We start from the raw sequence: 27,943 nt of genomic DNA, 5'->3' as shown, positions 1-27,943 counted from the left end.
GGCTCCGGTCACTTCCGGTTTCTGCGGCACCCCGCCCCGTAGAGTCCTCACGCAGCCTTTGTGGGGCAGTAACCCCGCCCCAACTCCTCTCACCAGACTCCTCCTCCTTCCTGGTCGTCCAATCTGGGAGCGCCGGAGTTGCGCACGCGCGCTCGGGCCTCCGCACAACTACGGCGAACGAGGGCTCGCGGGTGGATGACGTCACCGCAGCGGGGCGGGGCTGCGGACGGTGGGCGGGAGGCTGCCAACGGTTTTGAGGGCGCGGCGCGAAGCAGGGGTGTCTAGGCTTTCCCGGACCCTGGCTCGTGGGAGGGTACAATTCTCTATTCCTCCCCCCGGCAAGTTGCGGGGTGAGGTGGGGGGCTGTGGATGTGGAGCTTGGTCGCGGTTGCAGATTTTAGGAGGCGCGTTCGTTTGGGGCACCGTCTGAGGAAGGCCGAGGGTTGAGACGGCTTCTTTGGGGGTGCTGGGGAGCGAGCCCTAGTATGGTTCTTTTGCCGGGAGAAGTAGCAAGGCGTATGCGGGAGCGTTGACCAGGGTAGAACGGGCGGAGGAGGGTGGGCGAGTGAGACTTGGCCTCGTTGAGACTAAAGCCCATTCTGGCGAACATAAGGCCACTGGGCAGCAGCTAGGCCCCCATTGGGGCAGTTTCAGTTGGCAGTTTCAGTTCTGGGTTTGAGAACTTCAAAGAATTCCTGGTTGGGAAGAGGTGCTGTTAACGCGCCCTTCCGCGCCCACCTCCTCCTCCATGCTCCATCCTCCCAGCCACCCATCCCTCTTTGCAAGAACGACGAAAAGGAATGCCTTTAACTCCCATGGCCTCAAGAGTCCGAGGAAATCTTTCCCTTAACCATAAAAATCTCCCCCCCTGGTGCCACCTGGGATCCTTGTCTCAAAGCCTATCCTCTGAAATCTTCCCCCTTGCCCTTGAGCCTGGCTCCCCGAAAGCCCGGCCAGGAGTTCCCAGCCCTCTGCTTCCTCCGCCCGCCTCTTCCCTGCGCCCATGACAACCTCGGCTCCCAGCCCCAGCTCCCCTCTGCGCTCAGAGGATCTCCTAAGTGATTCCTCAGACCCCCCGGTGCTGAACCCCGTGTCCTCTGAGGTGACGGCCCAGCTCTATGCTTCTTTGCGCCACAGTCGGCAGGCGGAGGCCACAGCTCGAGCGCAGCTGTACCTACCCCCCACCTCCCCGCCTCCTCCCGGGGTGCTGGGGGGCTTGCCAGAGCTGAGCCGAAGCTTGTCGGGACTGGAGAACAACTTGAAGAAAAAGGTGAGGGACGCTTGTGTTGGGAGCCTTGAAGGTACTAGGCACCAGTCTGGAGGCTGAGGGTGGTAAAGACAAAACTACAAAAAACCCAAAACCCCACCTACCAAGATTTGTTCTATTACTAAGTTTCTGGTGGCACTGATGGCTGAGCATTGGGCTGCTCCCTTCAAGGTTGACGGTTCAAGCCCCTTAGCCGCTTCTTGGGCAAAGGGTAAGTTTGTCTGATCCCATAAAGATTTACAGCCTTGGAAACCCTATATAGGATGGCTATGGGTTAAAATTGACTGAATGGCAGTGGGTTTTTGGTTTTATTATTGGATTTCAGGCGCAATCATACTTCTTTGCAACAGATGTTTATGAGAGAGAGTGGGGTCTATGGCACTGTACTTTTGAAAATAGTGACAGTTCCTCATGGAAAGTTTATAGTTGTTTATACTCCACACCTGCACTGTGGAGTAGGTGGATGATGTGTTATCACTGAAAGCGAGGATAAGGTTCCTTAATCTCAAGAGGGAATCTAGGTACTTAAAAATTAGCAAAATATGCTAAAATCCTTTCTGCTCAAAATGATTCCAGTTTGACATGTAAGTCAATAAAGCATAATTCACTCAACTGTACATACTATAGAGAAGATCTTGTGGCCGGAAAAGGTGTCATAATAATTTTCAAGCTGATAACTCTAATCAAGTTTGGAAACTGGTGTTTGGGCAAGAGTTCCTGCTCTCTAATGGGCCAGACTCGTGCCTGATACCTTCCAAGTTTACTTCTCCACACCACCTGCCTGCTTCTGTAGGTATTTGAATTTCCCACTCAAGGTGAACACACCTTATTGGGTCAGTTCTGTTTGGGCTTTCCCTGATGCTGGACAGAGACTCTTGACTTTCAGTGGGACTCTGAAGTCAGCTAGGACTCGTTGGGTGGTACAAATGGTTAAACACTCAACTACTGACTGAAAGATGGGCAGTTTGGACCTACCCAGAAGCACCTCGGAAGAAAGGCTTCGGAAAGGTCATTAAAACCCTACCGAGGGCAGTTCTGCTCTGTAACAGATAATGCTCCGCATAGATCAGAAATCTGCGCTATAGCAACTGGTTTAGTGTTCTGGGTGTTGTTGAGTGTCAGCTACCCTGGCAGTAGGTAGAATATGGACCACACAGGTTGCCACTGATATCTGTGTTGCTTAATTTCCTAGGATGGTTCCAAGCATATCTTTGAGATGGAAAGCGTCCGTGGCCAACTCCAGACCATGCTCCAAACCTCGCGTGATGCGGCCTATCGTGAGTAGACCCCTGCTTGGAGCTCTGAAGGAGAACCTAGATTTAGGCGCGGGAGAAAGTGGAGAGCAGAAGCAGGGAGGAAAACCTGGACCTCACAGACATGCAAGTTTAGGAGAAAAGCCTTGAACGCGCTCATCTGGAGGAGGCGGACAGGAAGGTGCCTCTCTGATGTCCGCATCTGACCCGGCTGTTGGGTCCCTCTGGCTGCCCGCAGGGGACTCTCTTATCCCAGGTATTGAGAGACGGGAAGAGGACTCCTTTGACAGTGACAGCACAGCTACTTTGCTCAAGTGAGTTCCCCTGGGGTTTCACCCAGCTTGCTTTCCCAGCATCCAAGTGAGTCTCTTCCTTAGTGCTCCCTTTATTGGTCTTCTACTTCTTAAAGACCTAAGACTTTTTTTTTTCCTTTTAAAAATCATTTTATTGGGGGCTTATACAACTCTTATCACAATCCATGCATGCATCCATTGTGTCAAACACGTTTGTACATGTGTTGCCATCATCATTCTCAAAACATTTGCTTTCTACTTGAGCCCTTGGTATCAGCTCCTCATTTTCCCCTCCCTCCCCGCTCCCCACTCCCTCATGAATCCTTGATAATTTATAAATTATTATTATTTTGTCATGTCTGACGTCTCCCCTTACCCACTTTTCTGCTGTCTGTCTCCCAGGGAGGAGGTTATATGTAGATCTTTGTAATTGGTTCCCTCCTTCTCCCTCTACCTTCCCCTTCCCCTCCTGGTATCGCCACTCTCATTATTGTACCTGAGGGGTTTATCTGTTCTGAATTCCCTGTGTTTCCAGTTCTTATCTATACCAGTGTACATCGTCTGGTTTAGCCGGATTTGTAAGGCAGAATTGGGATCATGATAGTGGGGCAGCGGGGAGAAGCATTAAAGAGCTAGAGGAAAGTTGTATGTTTTGTCATTGCTGTACTGCACCCTGACTGGGTCCTCTCCTCCCTTCGGGACCTAAGAATCTTGACCCTGAGCTTTCAGTGCCCGTTTTTCCCCGTCATGTCATCTTATGAGTACTTTCTGCCTAGTACCTTCTTTTCTCTCAGCTGCTTTTCCTTCCTCCCCTGGAAAAACTATCTTGTGTCTGCCGAGATCTTTGCTGCGCCGCTCTGAGACGGAGGAAGTAGTGCTTTCGTGAGACTCCCAGGGCCTCTGTTCTCGTTAAGGCCCTGTCACTGCCTAGCTTTATGACTTTGGACACGTCTCTGGCACTTTCTGGGTTTTAGTTTCCGCGTTTGTAAAACATCACACTTCACCCACGGAGCTCACGAGTGTTCCCAGCCCCTAACATTCTTTACCTGATCTCCTCAGCACCCGGCCTCTGCAAGACTTATCCCCATCTAGCTCCGCCCAAGCCCTGGAGGAGCTGTTTCCCCGCTACACCAGCCTTCGGCCAGGGCCCCCACTCAATCCCCCGGATTTTCAGGGCCTCCGAGATGCACTGGAGTCAGAGCATACCCGCCGCAAGGTAAGCGAGGACACGAGGGCCCTCCTGAAAAGGGCTGAGAGGTAAGGGCCTGATAGCTGGGCCTTTGCTCGAATGGCTCTTCAGGGAGACCTTTTTTGACTCCTCTTATCTAACATGTTTCCCGAGGTCACTGTGAGTTCAAAATAGACCCTGTAGCACCGAACAACAACGGTATCTAAAATCACTCTGTTATTTGCGTCTGTGTAGTCACTTTATAGTTTGTCACTGGTGTAGTGCTACCCTGTCCTGTCGGGTCGCTATGAGTCGGTATAGACTCGATGGCAGCGAATTTGGCTTTGGTTTTGGCATTGCCATCTGGCATATCTTGTCTCCCATCTAAAATAGAAGCTCCCCAAAGGTCAGTACCTTGCCTGCCTTGTTTGGGCCTGACTCCCTGTGGGCTGGAGTACACCCAACTCATAGAAGCACTCCAACCATGTCTGTTGAATATGCCTAGTTGATAGAGGCTCTGGAGCTATTGCAGTGAGCCTCGGCCTTCATGTCTGAAGAGCACAGGGCACAGTGCCTCTGTTTGAAACTGCATGGGCATGGATGAGAGGCTGTCCCCTTTGTCTTTACCGCGTTGAACCCTTGCAACCAAGGAGCTACTTGAAGGCAGGTGTCCCTTTTCCCACGCTTTGCAGCACAGGCTTCTAGTGTACTTTTGCAAGAGAGTGTATAGGGACTCTTCTCAGGAAAGGGGAGTGCTTGACACCTGAGCACTCATGTCTTGAGAAGGTAAAGAAAAGTATTGGCGGCCTCAGACTCTATAAACACTCCAGCATCCTGGTTTTCCCTGTTACTGGGGCCTGGAGGCTCCCTGTCTCCAGCCTATTTCCTTGTCATGGAGGTGCAGAGTCTAGAACTGTGGTGGACTTTGGTCAGACTAAGGATGGGTGGCACCCAGACACCTCATCTTTCTTGCCAGCACTGCGAGCGCCACATTCAGAGCCTGCAGACGCGCGTGCTAGAGCTACAACAGCAGTTAGCTGTAGCCGTGGCTGCTGACCGCAAGAAGGACATCATGATTGAACAGCTGGATAAGGTACAAGGGGAGCAAGATGCAGGTGGGTTTTTATGAAGGACGTAAGGAATAGTAAATGAGAGGGTGACCAGGGAGACATCGGTCAGTGTAAGACATGAAAAAATAATAACCATTTATGAATTATGGAGGGTGAGCGAGGGAAGGGAAAAATGAGGAGCTGATACTAAGGGCTCAAGTAGAAAGCAAATGCTTTGAGAATGATGATGGCAACAAATGTAAAAATGTGCTCAACACAATGTATGTATGTATGGATTGTGATAAGAGCTGTATGAGCCCCCAATAAAATGATTTAAAAAAACAAGGGTGACCAGCCAACATTTCATTGTGCATGCTTCGAGCTGAGATGAAGAATGGGTTTACCGACTAACGTTAGAAAAAGATGGCTGTTGAAGGAGGCATGCGTTATTTTGAATTCCACCTGGCCCTTCCTAAGACCCTGGCCCGTGTGGTGGAGGGCTGGAACCGGCACGAAGCTGAGCGGACAGAAGTGCTTCGGGGTCTTCAGGAGGAACGCCAGGCAGCCGAACTCAACAGGAGCAAGCAGCAGGAGGTAGGCAACCCAGGTCAGAAGGCGTTAGAATGTAGGTCTCAGGTCACTAAGTGGAATAGGTCAGAAATCGACCCAGGGTCAGGGTTTCCAGCAGACCGACAGGACTGTCCTGCCAATCTGTCTCTTCCCATCACGGTTTCTGCTGTCAGAGTTGATAAGCTCCCCATTTCCCCCACACTGTGTAGTCTTCTCTTTGTCCCCCGGGTCACTCAGTTACTTGTTAGTGCTTTTAAAAGTGTTCTAGACAGACATTCCCCGCAGGTCTTCTGTTCCATGTTCCTCTCTTCCTGAAAGACAGTAACCCGCCTTGAGCAAAGCCTCTCTGAGACCATGGAGGCCCTGAGTCGGGAGCAGGAAGGCGCCAGACTGCAGCAACGGGAAAGAGAGACGCTGGTGAGAATGCTAGACTGGGTTGAGACCAATGGAGTGTGTTAGTTGCTTCTATGGAGCAGTGGATGCATAGTGAATTGTGGGAGTTTATGGTTGTACCAGGGCAGTGTTCCAACGTGTGTTCCTTGGGACAAGGTTTCTTTAGACAATCTACAATAAAGGGGTTCTGGGACCAAGCAAGTTCAAGAGACTCTGCAAATTGTAACCTCAAAGCATTAGAATCATCTGTGAAATTATAAACTCTAGATTCCTGAGACTCATCTTTAGAGTCTTTGATTCAGTAGCTCGTTGGTAAGGTTGGGGACCTAATTCTTGTTAGAACTTTCCCAGGCTATTTTGTTGAGCCAAGTTCGGGAACTCTGCTCTAGGATATAACCTAAAAAGGTGTGAGCTGATACTTAACGTTTGTTAGAGCTGAACTGATAATTGCCCTGTACATTTGTAGGTAGGTTTGGAACTTGCTGCGTGCGTGACACATGCTTGCTGCATGCATGCTGGTGCTTCCAGTCTTAATAGGCCCCACGCCGTAGTGCTGCTGCTGAAGGTTGGCTGCTTGATCTGCTAATCTTCATGGAACTTCTTTGGAGGATGGTGATAGCTATTGTCTATTCCTGTCCGTGTTAAGTACTTACTGTGTGCCAGACACTGTGCTCAGGCCTTTACATATCTTTGTAAACTTTACTGCTGTTATCTCCTCCAAAAGAGACACACCACAAACGATGGGAATGGCATTCAAACTGAGCTTTGAACCCAGGTACACCTGAGTCAGGAGAACAGGAGCTTTCATCTACTGCAGTAAATTTACAGTCCTGACAGTGGCCCAACTAGGGTGTCTTAAGAGGCCTAAAGCTTAGCAGGCACATCACGATTGTTGGTCTCTGGCAAGCCTGTTAAGGATCTTGGTTTTTCTCCTGGGCTCTAGGAAGAGGAAAGGCAAGCCCTGACTTTGAGCTTGGAGCTAGAGCAGCAGCGCTGCCAGGCCCTACAGAAAGAGCGGGATGAGGCGAGGGCTGGGCAGCTCAGCGAACACCGGCAATTGGAGCTGCTTCAGACTGCCTTAGAAGATGAGCGCCAAAGGTGGGCCCAGCAAGAACACCAGCTGAAAGAACACTACCAGGCCCTGCAGGAGGAGAGACAGGCTCAGTTGGATAGGGAGAAGGTAAGAGCAGCCGATGGAAGAATTGGGGGATGGGGACAGATGGAAGACAGAATAATCGAGTAAGAGAGGATGCCATCAGGTATGGGGGCAAGATGGAGAGTGAACTGTACGCCATGTCGATTACCCAGTAAGCAAGATAAGCATGAGCTTACTTGGGCTTATTTACTCACCTCTAGTGAAGAGTTTCACATGTTTTTCACTACATCAGAGAGGGAGGGAAACCCAGGTAAAATTGCTCCTGACTCTATGTGGGAAACAAGATTGAGAATGTCGGGCTGGCAGAAAGCGCTGGCGCATCCAGTTCGTGGAAGGCCACGGAGTTGGGATTAAACAGAAACGGGGAGATGAGACAAATGTGAGGAACCAGCGAGATTGGGAGGAGGAATAGAGGTAACCAGGAGATGGGTAGTAAGGTAACTAACTACTTGAGTCTTGCATTCTCTTTCTTAGGGGAACACCCAGAGGGAAGGCCAGGTGGCCCGAGAGGCCCAGCAGCAGTTGGCACTGGTACAGTCTGAGATGCGGCGCTTGGAAGGAGAGCTGGACACGGCTCGGCGAGAGCGAGATGCCCTGCAGCTGGAAATGAGCTTAGTGCAGGTCAGTCAGGAGGCAGAGCTCGGGAGGGTTTTCCCTGGTTGAAAAGAGGTCGTTCTGGGGCAGCGTGACCTCTGGGTGCGAGGCAAGCACTGCCACTTCAGAATAAGTGCAGGTTTCCTCCCCCCACCGCGCCAGTGTAGTCGGGTGGGGTTCTCTCGACAACAGTTTCCCATGACGCGTGTGTCAGGCTGGCCTCATGACAGAGTAGACTACCTCTACTCGAAGTATCTGAGGCTGTTCTTAACGAAGTGGCACCACACTCGGCACTCGACACACGCGAATCTGAGCTGTGGGAAGTTTTCGTCGGAGCTTTGGTGCACTCACACGAGTCTGCTTTGTAATTCTCGTGATTTGAAGAACGTAGGTTTGTTCTTCGCAGGGAGCCCTGCTGGCAGAGCAGCTGTACGCCCAGCTACTAACTGAAGGGCTGCTGGCTCACTCCGTGGACGACAGGTGCGGCAGTCTGCTTCTGTTAGGGTTCCGAGCCTTGGGAACCCCGTGGGGGCAGCCCTACTCTGTCCTGTGGGGGCTCTTCTGAGCTGGAATCAATTCCATACCAAATGGTTTGGTATCCCCCTGAGTGTGTGGGGGCCCAAGAGGGCAGTGGTTATTATAGTTCCCTCTGAAATCACCAGAACAGCACATGGCCTGGTATGCGGCCGCTCCCCAAATTATTTGTCAGACCTAATGTTACTTGGAAATCATTTTCCACTTAGCTAGCTCTTTGAAGCTTTTCAAATGGAAGTGAGATTCAGCAGCGTAGCATTCGCCGTTTTACTTGTATTTAATCCTCCTCCATTTTCTTTCAGGTTTCCAAGTTTTGCTTTGCACATTTAAGTCCTTATATAAAATTTAATTTTGTGAAGATGATAAGTAGAAGTCCAAAGAAATTTTTTTCTGTTGTAAACGCACCATTTGAATGGTCTTGACTTGTCCAATTGATTGGCAGTATGGTGCAGTATCGTGCCGCCATCACCACTATCTAGTTCCGGAACATTTTCTTCAGTCCAATGGGAGCCCGGAACCATCCATTAAGCTTTCACTTCCCATTCCCCTCATTCACCAGTCAATGGCAGCCACTTCCCTGCTTTCCGTCTATGAACTTGCTTGTTGTAGGAATTTCCTATAAAGGAGACCCTACAGTATTTGTGCTTTCACGTTTGACTTACTTTGTTTAGGCTGATGTTCTCAAGATGCATTGATGTTGTGGCTGAGTACTAGTCACCGTATGTGTGTACCGTATTTTGTGTATCCATTCATCTGTTAATGCCAGTTCAGTGGTTTCCAAGTTTTCTCGGCAGAGGACTGCAGTGCACACTTGTGTGCAAGGTCCTGTGCTGGTTCATTCATCCTATGTATACGCCTTAGACTGAAAGTGCTGGGTGGTACGTCTGTGTTCAACTCTTTGAGGAACTGCCTAACTGTTTTCCAAACCAGCTGCACCATTTTACGTTTTCACCAGAATTTGCTGCTGCTGCTTTTTAATTGGGTTGTTTTCTTATTACTGAGTTGTGGGAGTTCATTGTAGTACAGACACAAGTCTTTTATGAGATACGAGGGGAATTATGAAAGGTGAAGTTCTCCACATGCTTTTAGAAGCTCCCTCTTGATTTTTCCTAGTCTGCGGCTTGTCTTCATTTTATTTATTTATTTTTACTTATAGCTATCCTTTTTTTAAAATTTAAATCATTTTATTGGTGACTTGTACCACTCTTATCACAATCCATACATACATCCATTACATCAAGCACATTTGTACATTTGTTGACCCCATTATTCTCAAAACATTCACTTTCCACTTCTTCATTTTCTTCATGGTGTCTTTTCAAGATGTTTTTAATTATAATAAAGTCCTACTTATCCTTTTTTTTTTCTTTCATAAATTGTGTTTTTGGTGTTGTATCTGAAAACTCATTATCAAACCACGATCACCTAGATTTTCTCCTATGTTGTCTTCTAGAAGTTTTACAATTTTATATGTAGGCCTATAATCCACTTTGAGTTAATTTTTGTGAGAGGAAAAGTGTAAAGTCTCTACCTCATTTTCTTTTTTGTTAAATCATTTTGGGGGCTCATACAACTCTTATCACAATCCATATATACATCAATTGTATAAGGCACATTTGTACATTAGTTACCCTCATCATTCTCAAAACATCTGCTCTCCACCTAAGCCCCTGGCATCAGCTCCTCATTTTCCCCCCTCCCTCCCCACTCCCCCCTCCCTCATGAACCCTTGATAACTTATAAATTATTATTTTGTCATATCTTGCCCTGGCCGACGTCTCCCTTCACCCACTTTTCTGTTGTCTGTCCCTACACTCTCACTACTGGTCCTGAAGGGATCATCTGCCCTGGATTCCCTGTGTTTCCAGTTCCTATCTGTACCAGTGTACATCCTCTGGTCCAGCCAGATTTGTAAGGTAGAATTGGGATCATGATGGGGGGGCGGGGACGGGAAGCATTTGGGAACTAGAGGAAAGTTGTATGTTTCATCGTTGCTACACTGCACCCTGACTGGCTCGTCTCCTCCCTGTGACCCTTTAGTAAGGGGATGTCCAGTTGCCCACAGATGGGCTTTGGGTCCCCACTCCACACTGCCCCTCATTCACAATGATATGATGTTTTGTTCTTTGATGCTTGATACCTGATCCTTATCCACACCTCGTGGTGTGCTTCTTCCATGTGGGCTTTGTTGCTTCTGAGCTAGATGGCCGCTTGTTTACCTTCAAGTCTTTAAGACCTCAGATGCTGTATCTTTTGATAGCCGGGCACCATCACCTTTCTTCACCACATTTGCTTATGCACCCGCTTTGTCTTCAGCGATTGTGTCAGTAAAGTGAGCATCACGGAATGCCAGTTTAATATAACAGAGTGTTCTTGCATTGAGGAAGTACTTGATGGGAGCCCCAATGTCCATCTGCTACCTTAATACTAAACCTATAAATATATGCACGTAAATCTATTTCCCCATCCTCATATATAAATATATTTACATATGTACATGCCTGTATTTCGACCTTTACAAATGCCCTTTGCCCCCTAGCTCTTTCCTCTATTTCCTTTGACTTTCCTCCTGTCCCACTATCATGCTAAGTCTTCATTTGGGTTTCAGTAATTCCTCTAGGTTACTTTACCCTTGATCAACCCCTACCAGGCCTCCTACACCCTCCTCACCACCAATTTGGATCACTTGTTGTTCCCTTGTCCCTGGGTTTGTTAACACCACTACCTTTCCCCCCACCTCCCTTTCTCCCATGTTCCCCTGGAACTGTCGGCCCGTTGTTTTCTCCTCCATGTGGTTCATCCAGCTTATCTTATTTAGACAGACCTCAGTTTCTTTTTTAAAGAACCTGTAGATATGCAGTCATTCTAGCACCATTTGTTGAAAAGAATATCTTTTTTGGTTTTTTAAAAAAATCATTTTATTGGGAGCTCTTACAGCTCTCATAACAATCCATGCATACATCCATTATGTCAAGTATATTTGTACATTATGTTGCCATCATCCTTTTCAAAACATTTTCTTTCTGCTTGACCCCTTGATATCAACTCACTTTTTCCTCCCTGATCCTCCCACTCTCATGAACCCTTTATAAATTATAAATTATTGCTTTATATCTTACATTGTCCCCTGACTCCCTTCACCCATGTTTGTTGATCGTCATCCAAGAATATCCTTTTTCGATGGCACGCCTTTGCTCCTCTCTCATAGATCCGTGCACTACATTCGCGTGACTCTGCTTTGGAGCTCTGTGCTGTTCCATTGTCCTGTTATGGATTCTCTCATCAGGACCACTTTGTTGTGACTCGTGCGGCTTTGTAGGTCCTGAAGGTGAGGAGTGACTTTCCAGTCTTTCCCCTGGCCTGCCTGACTCACGTCTCCGCCCAGTGTGGAACAGTGGTGACGGAAGGCCTCTTTTGCCTCCACCCTTATTGGACATCCTTCAGTGTTTCACCAGTATGATGGGAGCTGTAGGATTTTGTGCACAAGGTTGCTGTGAATCAATGCAGACGCAATAGCATCTGACAGCTGCAACTCTATCAGATTCACAGTTTGCAGGTTAAACTTTGTGTGTGGGGTTGTACCCACACACAACCATGAAGGAGGATTGACGTTCATTAAGTGTTTCTCTGCATATCTCAAAATGATCACATGGCATCATTTTTTTTTTATTGAAATCTGAATGATACTGATTGGTTTACACATGTTAAACCAACCTTGCATTTTTAGATAAACTACTTGGTCATATATAGTAACTTTTTTTTTTTTTTAACATTTTTGTTGCATTCTATTTGCCCATATTTTTGTTTTGATAGTCATAAAGAATATTGGCCTGGAATTTCTTTATTCAAAATATCTTTGTCAGGTTTGGATCAGGATTATGTTAGTCTCATATGATAAGACTGTTCTCTGGCAAAGTATATAAAATGATCTTATTGTATTCCTTCCTTAGTTTTTAAAACTAACTTTCTATTGTGGATTAGTTGAGGGTTTACATAACAGATCATCATTTTTGCATTCAGCAACTTAAAACAACTTAACCCTTTCCATGGCTGTCTCCCCGCACTCCCCCACCCTGCCCCACCGCCACCACTTCTTCCTGAATGGTTACAAGTATTTACAAGTGAAGTCATCTGGGCTTTTTGTTTTCTTTGTAGAAAGGGTATTAATAACAAATTTCCATTATGTTTTCTGATAAATTTACCCAGTTCATTTAAGTTAAATTTATTGGCTGAAGAGGTGCCAGCCCTCTATGGCCTGTGTCTCACTGTGATGTATTAAACATAAATAAATACATAAAATTCTTGGCATACACTTTGTTATATTTGTAATAGTTTATGTTAAAATATTGTAATACTTTTCAGCCTCAGAGTAATAATTCCCTTTTCCAATTCTGATGTCAGTAATTTGTCTTTTCTTTTTTTTATAAGCCCAAAAGAAAGATATGTTCTTAAAATCTATATCTTTTCACATATTGTTTGTTTATGCGTGACATAATTATTGATCTTTTTCCATCGTACTTGGCCTATCCCGTTGTTCCAATGTTTCCTTCGTCTCTTTTCTTCCTTTGGACTTTCTAAACTCATTCACTCCACCCTCCACTTCCCTTTACTAATTTGGATGCTATTTACTCTTTCTTACTGGGTGGTTATCTTAGAACTCACACCATATGAGAGTACTTCAAAAGTTACAGGAAGCAGAATCAAAAGATTAAAAATAAAAAATGTAAACTCTATTTCTCAGTATAAGCTCTATCAAGTTCAATACACTTATGTAAGCAATGATACCAGCTATTTAGTTAGTCTATTTCTAAAGAACTGAAGGTCCTGAGAATTTAACTGCATCAATGTAGTCTTGTTTACATTATTCATTTAAAGGTTTGTTTGTTTGTTTGTGGGTTTTTTCTTTATTAAAATAAAATCTTTGTTAAATAAAAATATTCAAAATACGAAGCTACTGTTTCTAGACTTATCTTCCATATTGCTCTATACTTGTGAAGGCAGCGCTCCTTTCTCTCTTTAACCTTTCCCTGAAGACATCCGTCTTCTTGTATCATATCCAACCAAAGAAGACGGAGAAGCAGTGTTAGCACTGAGGGATCCAAGTTGTGTTCCTTTTCAGTGTGCTCTGAGTTTTGAGGACAAAAAGAAGTCTGAAGGGGCACGATCATGGGTGTCGAGTAGATGGAACCAGGTTTCTTAGGACAGCTTTTTATGCCCTTAAAGAATGAGCAGGTATCTTGTCGTGATGAAAAACACTCCCTTGACACAATTTGCCTGGTCATTTTCTCACCACTCCAGTCTCCAGTTCTCTTGAAAATTCCTTATAACAACGCTCCATAATCATAGCCATGTGCTTGGGGAAAATCTATTAAGACCATCGTTGGGGTCCCCTAAAAAAGAAAATAATCACTGGAACCTTCTGAGCTCACTTTTCTGAAAACCTTTTCCTGGTAAACTCCCTTAGAGAAAATCTATCAGAGTTACCCCATCTGGAATCTCGAAAAGCCCTAGTTTTCTGAGCTGACTTCTCGGCCTTGAATTTAACCGGCCCATCAGATCCCTTCAGAAAGCCATTGTTTAAATCCTTGCTCTCTGGATCATAGTGGTAAATCCAAAGCTTGTGCCAGGTTACATTTCATCCCAGGTCATCCTCCTTGTTATCTTGGATCCTGCGGTTAAGGGACTTGCAGGAAAGAGCGGCTCCTGCACCTCGCTGGTCTTCCTTCGTGCATTGTTTTTGGTACCGATCGAGGCACACGCTTGCTAAGGCTGAGGGTTTCACTTCCAGTTGAACACGCCGAACCGTGTCAGATCGCAATGTCTGCCTCTAGTGCATCAGTGGCACCCTGCGGGCCTCTTCCACCATCAGATCGCAGCGTCTGCCTCTAGTGCATCAGTGGCACCCTGCGGGCCTCGTCCACCATCAGATCGCAACATCTGCCCCTAATGCATCAGTGGCACCCTGCGGGCCTCTTCCACCATCTTCTGAGCTCCAGCCACTTTCTCCTGTCGTGGAGGTAGATGGTGCTCCAGCCTATCCTTGACATACCTACTTCCCGTAAAGTCGTTACAGAGCTGCTCAGTGCTTCGGAAGCTGTCCAGTTGACTTTTGTTTACATTTTTATATTAGTCTAGCATCAAAATTGATTTTTGTTTTTTTTTCACCTCATGGCATAAACAGTATCCTTTAGTAAACAGGGACCTTCAAGTGACTAAGCCAAGTGTGTCACTGAGAGAACTTATCCCTTGGTCACAGAGATACCGTGTATAAGCCGAGTTTTTCAGCACATTTTTAATGCAGTTTTTGTGTCAAAATTGGGTGCCTTGGCTGGTATTCGGGTCGGCTTATACTCGAGTATATATGGTGTGTTTAATATGCCTTGTTTGGAATAAACCTAGGTGCTGGGTGGTTTATCTGTGCCGTTCAGTTTGATGTTTGTGCTGTGTAATCATCTTATATCCTTATAAGTTATTCTTTCTGTTAAAATTTCATTGAGTGTGGATTTGCCTGTGTATCCTTTTAGTCTGTTGATTGTGGCTTTATACATTTTGGAACTATATAGTAAATGCCTATGAATTTGAAAACCACTATGTTTTCCATGCAAACTGAATGTCTCACCCTTAGTGAAGCGGCCGTCCCTAATAATGCTTTTGCCTTAGAGTCTTCTTTTGCCGATAGTAGTGGAGTCAGGTCAGCCTTTTTAAAATGGAATTTGCTTGGTAAATATTTTTTTCATTGTTTTTACTTTCAACCTTTATGTACTTGCCTTTTAACTGAAGCATTGAGTTTACTTATGTTTAATTTCTTTGTTCACACTTGGATTAATATTGCATTTTGTGCCTCCTATCTGTCTTGCTTATTTGGCATTTATTTTCCTCTGCTTTCTTGTCTTCTATGCTTAAATGTTAAACAAGCGAAAACCAAGCCAGCTCAATTCAGATGTATTCGATTTGAGATGTATCCAAATAGAGTAGGTTTTTCAGGTCAGTAGGTTACTGGGTATATGGGATGAAAGATGTAGGCTGAAGAGAAAGAGGAAGCTAAGTATAAAATGGTAGCAAAAAACATGCCCAAAGTGTATTATACACATATGAAAGCATTGGTGAGTAAGAGTGCCACATGTGACAGAAGACACGTCTAAGGATAGAACCCCAGGAAGGATCCCCCTTCCTCTTCTCCCAGAGCATCGGGGCAGCGACCAGTGCTTAGCCACTGTTCCACCAGGACTCCTTTCAGAGAAAGGGACACTGGCCTTTCTTGAGTGCCTGCTGGGTTGTAGGTGGTATGCTGCTGTTCTATCAAGCACCTAACAACAGATTTGATGGTTACACCTAATCATTCTTTTGGTTAAAAAAAAATGTTTCCCCCCCCCCCCCATGTTTTCCAAAGTCATTTCTGCTTTTGTACACAGATAAGATGTGAATACTTTGTGGCTTCATAGGGAAAGGAAACCCCTTTCATTGCAACACATTCTTTGTTTGTTAGACTCTCGGCATAGGAGAGGGAACTAAGGTTGGTGGAGTTTGTCTGGGTCGTACCCCAAACAAAAGGAAGGGACCGTATGCCACCTTCTTTCACTCCCAGGCTCGGTATGAAAGCCAGAGGATCCAGATGGAATCCGAGCTGGCGGTGCAGCTGGAGCAGCGGGTGACCGAGCGGCTGGCCCAGGCTCAGGAGAGCAGCCTCCGGCAAGCAGCTTCCCTACGGGAACACCACAGGTACTTGGGACTCACTGGCTGCTGCTCTGCCCCAGTTTCAGCAGATATAGAAAGTACTGGAAAGACCTCGCCCGGGTCTCCTGGCATCCCTCTGCCTTTGTCAAGCACACTAGCTCCTAATTTGCTCTCCCTCCTGTGAGCCGTCACCTCGGTCTCTCTGGGAGTGCTGCCTTCAGGTGCATAGGAATGTAACTATTCATTGATGTGGACAGTGCTGAGCTGTGAAGTAGTGCTCTCCAGAGCCTCCCCTGGGACTGAGCATCCTTCCATTCCAGTGGACACATCTCGCCCCCACTCCTCTACCAGTGTTTTGGGAAATACCTCCTAAAGAAATAATTTTCCCTTCAGTCTGTATTTCTTACTACAAGACACCAGCTTTGCCCTTCCCTCTCCTCTGAACCCCCGGTCTTCTCCCTTGCGCACCTCTTGCTCCAGACTCAGGCCCCTTTCCTTCCCTCTAGGAAGCAGCTGCAGGAGCTAAATGGGCAGCACCAGCAGGAACTGGCCTGTCAGTTGACTCAGTTCAAGGTGGAAGCGGCAGAGCGAGAGGAACGGCAGCAGCAAGTGGCTCAGGACTATGAGCTCAGGTCCTGGTCCCTGGCGTCTCCCTCTTAGGCCACAGCCCCTTGCCAGGAGTAGCACCAAAGCAATGTCGCTGTCCTCTGTTCAGTGGACCCCAACTCCTTTTAGAATTTCAACTGACCTTCTGTGCTGGCTTTTCCTAGTCCCCATGTCTCTGCTTTTCTAAAGACCCAAGTCAGATCTCCCTCTTTTCTTCAGACTGGCCCGGGAGCAAGCCCGAGTGCGAGACCTGCAGAGTGAGAACCAACAGCTAGAGGAACAGCGGGTGGAGCTGATAGAACGACTCCAAGCCATGCTACAAGCCCATTGGGATGAGGCCAGTCAGCTGCTTAGCACCACTCACCCGTCTCCCAATGCACCGGTACGCTTGGTCTCCGCGCCTCAGACTCACTGTGCACAAGGTTCTTGCTGTGTCCTGGACTCCCTCCCGAGGAGGGCATGTGTCACTGAGGGCCTTCTTGGTAGCCTTCCGGACATTTCGTTTTAGCAAATGCTTACAGTGAACGTTTAAATTGTTGTCTCTGTTTTGCTTCTGTAACAGTGCTGCAGAAAATATTAATATATACCTGTGTGTAAGTATATACAGAAAAGAATCTGGAGGTTGAATTGTAAGATACAAATAATCAAGAATGTTATAATTTACCACTATTCATTTCCAAAACGTTCATCACCCCAGACAGAAACTCAGTACTCATCAAGTAATAACTCCTTGTTCCCTCCTTCCCCCAGCCTGTGGTAGCCACTAATCTACTTTCTATCTTTATGCAATTGCCTTTTCTAGATTCTTCATATTGGTAAACTTATACATGTCTTTTTAGTTGTCTAGCTTATTTCATTAGCATGTTTTCAGGTTCCATCCATGTTGTTACATGTGTTAGAAATGAATTTCTCCCTATGGCTAAGGCATATCCTTGTATTCTTTATATGTATCATAAGACCTGGTTGTGCTGTTGGATAAGCTCTTGGCTGCTAACCAGAAGCTCAGCGGTTCAAACCTACTAACTGCCCTGTCAGAGAAAGATGAGGCTGTCTGCTCCCAGAGAGGTTTACAGCCTCGGCAACCCTCGCTAGTGTTTCTCTGAGGCAGAGTGAAGTCAAGGGAGTACGTGTAGTATACGTTTTGTTTATCGTTTCATCTGTTGATGGGCACCTGTATTTCTCACCTGTTGGCTGTTGTGCTTATGCTGCCTGAGCACTTGTGTTCACGTCTCTACTTGAGGCTCTACTTTCAGTTCTATTGGGTACATATGCAGGAGTGGAGCCGTTTGGTCATGGAGTAATTCCAACTTTCTGAGAATTGCCAAACTTTCCATCGTGGCTGCACCACTGACATTTCTATCAACGATACATGAGGATTCCAGTTTATCCACATCCTTGTCAACACTTGTTACTTTCTGATTGTCGGCACTGTTTTTTTTTTTAATTTATAATAATACTCATTCAAGTGGGTGTGAAGTGGTATTTCTTAGTGGGTGTATTTTCTTTTTCTTTTTTTTTTTTTCAGTAAAACAAAATATATAACAAAACATTTGCCATGTCAACATTTCCTAACTATCACAGGGAAAAAAGAGAGTTTCTACTCCCGTAAAGAGTTCCAGGCTTGGAAACCCACAGGACCAGTTCTGTAGGTCCCCTGTGAGTTGGAATGGACTGGGTGGCAATGAACTTGGTTTGGGGTTTTGTTGAACATTTAAAGTCATGCTGGTGGTAATGAGCAGCCCCGTTGACTCCGTGGTTCAGCTGCTAACGGAAAGGTCTGTGGTGTGAATCCACCGGCCGCTCTGAGAGAGAAAGATGAGCAGTTGCTTCTCTAAAGATCATGGCCTTGGAAATCGTATGAGACAGCTCTACTATGTCCTCCTATGGGTTCACTGTGAGTTGCATTCGACTTGATGCAACTTTGTTGTTTTTCAACTTTGGACACGTTATCAGGAGAGACCATCATGCTTGGTAAAGCAGAGGGGCAGCGAAAAAGAGGAAGGGCAAGGGGCAAGACTGGTGGACACTGACTGCAGCAGTGGGCGCAAACATCAGAACAGCTGTGACGGTGGAGCAGGGCTGGGCAGTGCCTGTCCCCTGCACACAGGCTGACAGTGAGTCGGAGCCCACGCCGCAGCTCCCAGCAGCAACCGCCATGTCTTACCCGTTGGCCATTTATATCTTCTTTGAAGAAACAGCTATTCAAATTGTATGCACAGTTTTTAATTGGGCAGGGTTTTTGTTTTGTCTTTTTAATTAATAAATCATTTTATTGGGGGCCCTTACAGCTCTTATAACAATCCATGCATCAGTCCATACACAGTCAAGCGCATTTGTACATTTGTTGCCATCAGCATTTTCAAAGCATTTTCTTCCTACCCGGGCCCTTGGTATCAGCTCCTCTTTTCTCCCTCCCTCCCCCACCCTCGTTTGTTTTTTTGTTGTTGTTCTTTATATATTTTGGATCCTAGACTCTTACCAGATACATGATTTGCAAATATTTCCCTCCATCCTTTTTACTTTTTTGAAAATGTCCTTTGATACATAAAATGTTCAAATTCTTATTAGGTCCACTTTTTAATTTTGTTGCTTGGATAGAGGTGTCATATCTAAGAACTCATTGCCAACTCCTGACCTTGACCCTACGCTTTATTTTAGGAATTTCATGTTTTAGTGTTGATAGTTCCCTCCCTTGCCCATTTTCAGTTAGTGCCATATACGATGTGAGGGGGTGTCCCACTGCCCTCTCTCTCTGAGCTGTGGGAATGCAGGTGCCCCAACACGACTGCCCGAAGAGACTGTCCCTTCCCTGTTGAGTGGACTTGCAACCTTGTCAGTAATCAGTTGACCATAAGTGTGTGGGTTAACTTCTTAGCATTTTAATAAGAATTGTATGGAATCTGTAGATTGCTTAGGGTTATATTGACATTAAAGACTATTAAGTCTTTTACTCTATGAACAGGGAATATGTATATATTCAACTCCTTTCATTCCTTTCAGCATTGTACTATAATATTCAGTAGACAAATTTTTCTTCTCCTTGGTTAAATGTATTCCTGAGTATTGTATTCGTTTAGAGCCTATTGTAAATGTAATTGTTTTCTTAATTTCCTTTTCAGATTGTTTATTGTGGCATATAGAAATACAAGGGACTTTTATGTATCGGTATTATACCCTGCCACTTCTGCTGAATAGATTTATTAACTGTAATGTTTATGTGTGTGTTTAAGATTTTATATATATATGGGGGTCATTTATTTTGCAAATAGAAAAATATTTACTTTTAAATTTGAATCCCTTTTAATTTTATTTTCTTGCCTAATTGCTCTGGCTGGAGCTTCTGGTGCAACAATGAGTAGCAGTGGTAAAAGCAGGTAGCGAGTTTTGTTCCTGATTTTAGGGGGTAACTTTGTCTTGCAACACTGAGTATGATGCTAACTTTGGGGTTTCATTAATGCCCTTCATTATGTTGAGGTTTCTTTCTACTCCTAGTTTGTTGAATGGCTTTCTCAATATAGGATGGTGAGTTGTGTCAAAAATCTTTTCTCTATCAATGGAGATGGTAGTTTTTATATTTTTGCCTTTGTTCTGTTACTGTGGTATATTACATTGATTAATTTTCTTATGTTGAACTACCCTTGAATTCCTGTGCTATATCACACTTGGATATAAGTTTTTTTAAAAAATACACTGCTGGATTCAGTTTGGTAGTATTTTAAAAAATATATTTTGTCTTTATACAGACATTGTTCTAGTTTTCTTTTCTCATGGTATCCTCTCTGACTTGGGTGTCAGAGCCTCCTGACTGATTCTTTTTTCTGCCTCTTTCTTCTACACAGGTGCCTACCACCAGGCCCTCCAGTCCTGGGCCTCAGGAGCCAGAGAAGGAGGAGAGGCGGCTCTGGACTGTGCCTCCGGTGGCCGTGGCCTTGAAGCCTGTGCTGCAGCAGGGTCGGGAGATCAGGGATGAGCTACCTGGAGTGCCGCCCGTCCTCTCTAGTCCTTCCCCAGATCTTAGCCTCCTGCTGGGTCCCAGTTTCCAAAGTCAGCATTCCTTCCGGCCTCTGGAACCAAAGCCAGATCTTACTCCACCCACAGGTAACGAGGGACAGACAGCAGCCCTTGGGGTTCACCTTATATCCAAGAATGGCCTCCCTCTTACCTAGCTGCTTCTCTGTGTGGGACTTCAGCATTTCGTTTCTCAGATCTCTTAGTGATGTTACAAATAGCAGATACTCAAAAGTAGTTTCAATAAGGGGAGGGAGATTGTTATGGAACTGCGATGCGAGGGGCTTACCAAGACTTAGAGTTAGTCACGGGATGCCCCTGTCTCCGGGTCTGCCTGGTCTTTTCATTCTGCCTGTCCCTGCATAGTATGCCTTTCTCGTGGGAAACCAGCATGCTGTGCTCACTCAAGGTTATTGCTCCCTTGCTCCACATAAGTTTGGCCAGCCATGCCACTTACTCCATCCCAGACCCTGAAACTGCATTGAGACACTGGTGTCTGCATGTCTTAGATCCGATTTAAAGAGAGGCAATGGGTTGATAGCCATCACCGGACTGGCTAACCTTTGGTGTGGTTTCCTCTGCTGGTTGGTCGGCTCCGATATGGGTGGGTGTGGGGTATTACATTATGGCACAAATGTGACTCTAGGTGGGATCAAGAATGATATTAATTAAAAAATTTTAAACTACATAATAGTTTTTAAAGTATGAGAACATGTACTAATGAAGGTCCAAACCTCTCTATGAATCCCAAAGTATTCTGGATATTGATTTCTGTTCTTTAAGGAGTTTGTGGTTGTGTTTATTTAGAGTCTGGTGACGGCAGCTTTCCCCTTCTGCCTACTCTGTCTTAGAATCGATCTGTGCTACTTCCTAGTCACCATCGACTCTTCCTTCTCCAGAATTTGAAACATCCATTAGTTTCTCGTCTTTGCTGTGATGTCTCTTATGTAATGGGTCTCTTTTCCTGGACGCTCGTGAGGCACCCCTTACAGCATCTGTGTTGCACATGTACGCTACACGGGCTCTTTTAGCACCCATATAGTTATCTCACTTTCAGTCCCCGATGGCGCTGTGGAGCAGGCAGTGGGCTGCTAACCACAAGGGGGCCGGTTCAAACCCTCAGCTGCTCTGCTAGCGAAAGACAGAGCAACTTGCTCCTGTGGAGATGCAGTCTCAGAAACCTTATACAGAGCCACCATGAGTCACAGTCGGCGCAGTGGCAGGAGGCTTGGCGTGGGTTTATCACACCTTACAGCTGGAGCCCGCTCCTCTGCAGGTGGGGCCTTTGATCCTGATCACAGGGCAGAGCATCCGTTTCCTGAAGAAGATTCTAGAATCGATGAGGATGGCTTCCTAAAGCAAGGGCTGCCACCTCCTCAGCTACATGGTCTTAAGCACTTTTTGCAGCAGGTAAGGGAGTGCCCATTCAGGCCACTGTTGTCCCCTTCCTTGGTTCCTCTTGCTACTCAAGGATCTAGGGCTCTGGCTTCGTTCCCTTTTCTACGATTAATACTTTGTTCCCGCTGCTGACTCTCCCAGTCCATCTTCTTGCTGCTCCAGGATTCCCTTCTGGATCCAAGGCAACCAACTCTAGCTCTGACGTCACCAGCCTCTACTTCCCTTAGACACAGCTCTTGACCAATGCTAGAGGGCCTTTTCTCTCCCCAGCTGCTGGAGGCCGTCCCCCAGAACAGTGTGAACGCCTCTGTGGACCTGTTACCCCCTAGGTCCGGTGAGTTCCCACTCTGAGGAAAGGTGGGCTGGGGCCTGGAAAAGATGGGAATTGGAATGGGTATTCAGGTGAATTTTCAGATGCGGACAAGGGTCATAAAGCCTAATAAATGTTAGAGAGGTAGAGCTTCCTTGGCTCTTCAACCCAGTGGCTCATTCTTGAATCTGCGGCCTTTTGCTAGGTCCTCTGACGGTTCCGTCTTGGGAGGAAGCCTCTCAGGTGCCACGCCTTCCACCTCCTGTCCACAAAACTAAAGTTCCCTTAACCATGGCGTCTAGTCTCTTCCGGGTACCAGAGCTTCCTTCAACCCATTCACAGGGCAGTGTTCCCACTGGTGGCTCCCCGGAAAGAGGTAAGCCACTCGTGGTTTCCTGGGTCAGGAGCCAGAACCGGAGCTTCAGGAGGCCTCGGAGGGAGCGGGATGAGGCCGGGAGAGCAGCCCCACGGTGGTGCGCATATTTCTCTCTCTCTCTCAGGGGGTGACGGGCTACCGACCCCGAGGCAGCTGATGGAAATGTCTCAACTGTTGCGACTGTACCAGACTCGGGGCTGGGGGACCCTGCCTGCTGAAGATCTGCTGCTCTACCTGAAGAGGCTGGAACCCAGCGGGTACAAGCCAGGGAGCGAGGGGCAAGGGCTGCGAGCCGCAAATGTGGGTTGTGTGGAGGGAAATGGATCCGTCGGGGTGGGAGTGGAGGGTCTTGTTCGCCGAGAAGAAAGAGAAAGGAGATCGAGATCAAACAAATCTCTCCTTTTCCTGCATCTCACTGCTCTGCACCTCTTACGTCTTCCTCTTCATTGCTTTCGTAAGAAAAGGAGGTACGATCCGTGTAGCATCAAATGAAGCCAACCATTGCATCCATTCACAATCTTTCGTAACTCCCACCTCTAGTTTTGAAACATTTTCCTCCCCTCAACACCTCCCTAAGCAGTTATTCCCCCTCCCTTCTCCCTAGTCAGCGTCTTCGTGTCTCTGGGTTTACCTGTGCTGGGAGCTCCTGGGAACGGAGTCCCACCATGTGACCTATGACATCTGACTTCTTTCACGCAGCATCGTGTGTTCAGGTTTGTCTCTGCGTGGCACATATCAGAACTGCAGTTTAATAGTTCTCAGAACGTGCCCAGTAAGACATGCACCCGGTGAGCAGGTGCTCGTGCCCGGTTCAGGAACACTGATGACGTTCTAGAGCTTGTGCAGCGCGCCGCCTGTCTGTCTGCGTCCTCCTCCTCAGGAGCAGACTCCGCCTGTTCCCGCCGTCTCCGCGGATCTTCAATTCGATGACATCCAGATGGTCTTGAAGGAGCACAAGGCTCACAGCAGACCTTGCTTATTCAATGAAACGGTGTTGCATTTAAGTTGCCTTCAGGGAATATTTTTGGTTTGAGCTTTAAAGATATCAAGGGGTCATTTAGCCTCCAAGGCTCCAGAAAATCTGGAATTGATAGAAATTTGAAATTTTCCTACATTTTCCCTTTTAAAGAAGGATTCTTTTTTAAAATCATTTTATTAGGGGCTCATGCAACTCTTACCACAATCCACACACACATCAATTGTGTAAAGCGCATTTGTACACTCATTGCCCTCATCATTCTCAAAACATTTCCTCTCCACTTAAACCCCCGGCATTAGCTCTTCATTTCCCCCCTCCCTCATGAATCCTTGATAGTTTATAAATTGTTATTTTGTCATATCTTGCCCTGTCCAACGTCTCCCTTCACCCACTTTTCTGTTGTTTGTTCCCCTGGGAGGAGGTCACATATAGTTCCTTGTAATCGGTTCCCCCTTTCCAACCCACTCTCCCTCTACGCTCCCAGTATCGCCACTCACACCACTGGTCCTGAAGGGATCATCTGCCCTGGATTCCCTGTATTTCCAGTTCCTATCTGTACCAGTGTACATCCTCTGGTCTAGCCAGACTTGCAAGGTAGAATTCGTGTCATGATAGTGGGAGCGGGGAGGAAACATTTTGGAACTAGAGCAAAGTTGTATTTTTCATCGTTGTTACATCGCACCCTGACTGGCTCATCTCCTCCCCGAGACTCCTCTGCAAGGATTCTTATATAGAATTGTTGATCAAAATGTATAACTTCATTCACATTTTATGACTAACTTATTTTTCCATTGTGTGGCTACCATTTACCCATTCATGGAATTTGAATAGTGTTTTCTACAGCGTTTTCTTCTTTTAAACATGAATGAACGATCTCTTCTCCACAGCTTTCTACTTTTTCTTTTTTCTCTTTATCCTGTAACTCAGAGTCTTCAGATTTAAATTCTCTAGTACAGCTCCTTCTTTTAATGTACGTATGCCTCCTGGCCTTTCATCCTGGGTCTTTGTTGTTTGCTCTTATCTTTTTAAAGTTTTTATCAATAATTTTATTGGGAGTTCTTACAGCTCTTATAAGAGTCCATACATCAATTGTATCAAACACATTTGTACATATGTTGCCATCATCATTTTCAAAACATTTTCTTTCTGCTTGAGCCCTTGGTATCAGCCCCTCTTTTTTCCTTCCCTCCCCATGGGTCCCTGGTAAATGATAAATTATTATTATTTTCATATCTTGCACCATCCACTGTCTCCCTTCGCTCATGATTCTGTTGTTGTACCCTATTGTAGTCGGTTTCCCCCTTCTCCCCCACCTTCCCCTACCCTCGTGGTATCTCTACTCCCATTACTGTTCCTGAGGGGCTTATCTGTCCTGGATTCTGTGGGTCAAGAGCTCTCGTCTGAACCAGTGCCCATGCTCTGTTCTAGCTGGATTTGTAAGGTAGGGCTGGGGTGCTCCTATTCTTAGGAGACAGAGTTGGGTAGAAGGGGGAATAGCTCCCCTACTCATACCTTTGATTTGTGTGGCAGGGCTGATGGCCAAGGAGATAATGTCCCCCGAAGGAACACCGACTCCCGCTTGGGTGAGATCCCCCGGAAAGAGGTGAGGGACTGGTGGGCAGGGACCAGGGGGTAAAAGACGCTCACTGACTCGTCCTCTCAGCTGTCCGTACTTCCCGCCTGGTTGTACTCCTCCGCCCCTGCCCTCCAACTTCTCTTCCCGTGTTGTATGCTCCTTTGCCTGTGGTGATCGTTGGGGCTCCCTCGCTGCACTGTCTTCCCTCCGCGGAGCTGGGGGGTTGAGAGGATACTGACGTTTTTCTCCCACCCCACCCCCCCACCCCTCAGATTCCCCCCCAGGCTGTCCCTCGTCGCCCTCCCACAGTCCCTAAGACTGACAAACCTCCAGGAAGGAAGAGAAGCGGGCATCCTGCTCCCGGTAGCGTGAGGAGTCGAGGCGGGGTCTGGCGATAGCTCTCTTCTTTGTTGTATTATGAGTTCAGCAAATGTTTGCTAGTCTATAGTAGAGTCTCTGACTCATGGGAATTTGGAAAAAGGAAACAACTTTGTAAAGAAAAGTGGAAACTCCTTTTGTAGGCAAGTACTTTGTAAAGAACCTTTCATTCTGTTTGTGTGTGTGTTTTTAAGTGTTTTATTCTGTGGCCAGAGACTTGCCTGGCGTCTGATAGACTGTAGACCTTTGAAGGAGCTAAGGGTGACTGTGTAAAGGGTAATATCTGGTTGATGTGAAATGATGGAAGATATTTATTTTCTCGTGTACATTTCTGTATTTTCTGAATTTTCTAAAGTGGCTTTAATAATCAGAAAAAAAGGAACTTTTAATAAAGTGCTATGTTAGTGTATAAAAATTTTGAGTCCCTATTTGATAGTTCAGAAAGTGTTTTTTTTTTTAATCATTTTATTGGGGCTCATACAAGTCTTATCACGATCCATACATACATCAATTATATAAAGCACATTGGTACATTCGTTATCCTCATCATTCTCAAGACATTTGCTCTCCACCTAAGCCCCTGGCATCAGCTCCTCACTTTTCCCTTCCCTCCCTGCCCCCCTCCCTCCTGAACCCTTGATAATGTATAAATTATTATTTTGTCATCTCTTGCCCTGTCCGACGTCTCCCTTCACCCCCTCCTCTGTTGGAGGAGGAGGTTTTCTCTGTGGAAAGCGTGAGCTCTTCTCACTCCCACTCCGCACAGGTTCTGCTACAGCCAGAGACGCGTCCACGCTAAGTCTGCACTGGCCTCCGGCCCTGACACCTATGAAAAAGCCCAGAGCGCTGGAGAAAAAGAAAAGCCATGTTTGCCCCAATTCCATCCTAAGACTCACCAAAATGAGCAGATCTTACAGGAGAAAATACATCCCCTTGACTCCAAGAAAAGGCCCCCACCCTCCCAGTCCCCACTCGGAGAAGCAGAGCAGGATTAGAGGGATTTACACGTGACCCCACACAGCTCTCAAGGTGGTGATGCTGAAAATAGTTCCTTTGGAAGGGCTTGTCCTAGATGGTGTATTGGATTTGGATGAGGGGGTGGGGGAGAGGAGACTCCTTTATTTGTTGCTATGAGTGGATTTACATCTGAATAGGCTATAGACTTACCCACAGTGTTTCACATGAATGAACTTTTAGGTTCTTAGACTGTGACCTGATTGATAGGTTGGACTCTACCCATATCGTCTTACAGGTACAAAGTTAGCACAAAACCATTGCAATGAAGACACTTGAGTGCAGTACATCCATCCCTAGGGGTGTTCCCCAGGCAGTTCCTGCCTCTGCACCGAAGGCTGAGCACGAGAAGGTGCACAGGTGAATGATCACGGACAGCATTGCGAATGGGCGCACTAAAGCTACGTGCATTGATAAGGACGAATGTCCTAAACATGCTGAGTGAAAATGTTATAGAAGAAAATAGATGGTATTCTGTAAGTTCAGAAATACACACAAGGCACTTCAATCCAACATGGGTTTTGGGAGCCTGAGCAGCGTAAAGAGAGGGAGGGCCACAGGGAATGGACCCTGGCTCAGAGTACTGGAGGGGCAGGAGCATGTCCATTTGGTAAGTTGGTCTAGCAAGGTGTTACAGGATGGGTCAGGTGACGCAAGAGCGTGTCCATTGGGTAGGGTGTTCTGGTGCTGACAGGTGCTGGAAGATTGTTACATAACAAGAAGACTAATCAGACATAAGAAGAATGAGATCTAACAGACAATGTACTAAAGATTACATCCAGGTGGCCGGCAATCATAGGAAGAAACTTTTGTGTTCATTAGCCAGAAGAAAAACACAAATTAAAACAATAATGGAAAACACATAAATAAAACAATAATGAGACACCGCCTTACACTGACACTCTTAGCAAATGATAAATGCTGGGGAGAATGTGGAGAGATTGAGTTGCTCATACATTGCTGTGGGATTGCAGAATTGCACCACCACTATAGAAAACAGGATGGTGCTTCCTTCAACAAATGCAATGACAATACCTTATGATCCTGCAATCTCTCTACTTGGTATATACATTAAAGAAATGAACAAAACATCTATCTAGATAAGATAGGAGGAGAAAACAATGGGACCGACAGCTCTGGGGAGACAATGGGAGAAGGGGAGACTGATGAAAGGAAGAGGTGTTAACAAACCCAGGGACAAGGGAACAACAAGTGATCCAAATTGGTGGTGAGGAGGGTGTGGGCGGCCTGGTAAGGCATGATCAAGGGTAATGTAACCAAGAGGAATTGCTGAAACCCTGGTGGGGACTGAGCATGATAGTGGGACAGGAGGAAAGTCAAAGGAAA

At 46.3% G+C, this 27,943-nt stretch overlaps 1 protein-coding gene across 1 annotated transcript; it reads left to right on the top strand.

The window, feature by feature from the left end:
* Positions 1-306: 306 nt before the first annotated feature.
* On the top strand, positions 307-25,983 carry CNTROB (centrobin, centriole duplication and spindle assembly protein). The gene is made up of 19 exons (XM_045293432.1): positions 307-1,270; positions 2,460-2,544; positions 2,759-2,834; positions 3,873-4,029; positions 4,958-5,074; positions 5,508-5,624; positions 5,919-6,017; positions 6,937-7,173; positions 7,624-7,770; positions 15,863-15,996; positions 16,458-16,583; positions 16,777-16,939; positions 20,397-20,655; positions 21,842-21,975; positions 22,234-22,297; positions 22,479-22,649; positions 22,774-22,906; positions 25,159-25,231; positions 25,477-25,983. Exons 1-19 carry the CDS (start codon positions 1,004-1,006, stop codon positions 25,600-25,602), a joined length of 2,685 nt encoding a protein of 894 aa, XP_045149367.1. The 5' UTR covers positions 307-1,003; the 3' UTR covers positions 25,603-25,983.
* The last annotated feature ends 1,960 nt before the right edge of the window (positions 25,984-27,943 follow it).

Source organism: Echinops telfairi, unplaced genomic scaffold, assembly GCF_000313985.2.
Source record: "Echinops telfairi isolate 266 unplaced genomic scaffold, ASM31398v2 ScPeMD7_2010;HRSCAF=2546, whole genome shotgun sequence".
In the NCBI taxonomy this organism is placed as follows: domain Eukaryota; kingdom Metazoa; phylum Chordata; class Mammalia; order Afrosoricida; family Tenrecidae; genus Echinops; species Echinops telfairi.
This window is presented reverse-complemented; position numbering and strand designations above follow the sequence as displayed.

Bases quoted from the DNA above. Each gene is read 5' to 3' on its own strand.
- CNTROB (XM_045293432.1), top strand. From the start codon at position 1,004: ATGACAACCTCGGCTCCCAGCCCCAGCTCCCCTCTGCGCTCAGAGGAT. The intron at 2,835-3,872 runs GTGAGTTCCCCT...TGATCTCCTCAG, and splicing joins AGCACAGCTACTTTGCTCAA to CACCCGGCCTCTGCAAGACT. The intron at 16,584-16,776 runs GTCCTGGTCCCT...TCTTTTCTTCAG, and splicing joins GCTCAGGACTATGAGCTCAG to ACTGGCCCGGGAGCAAGCCC.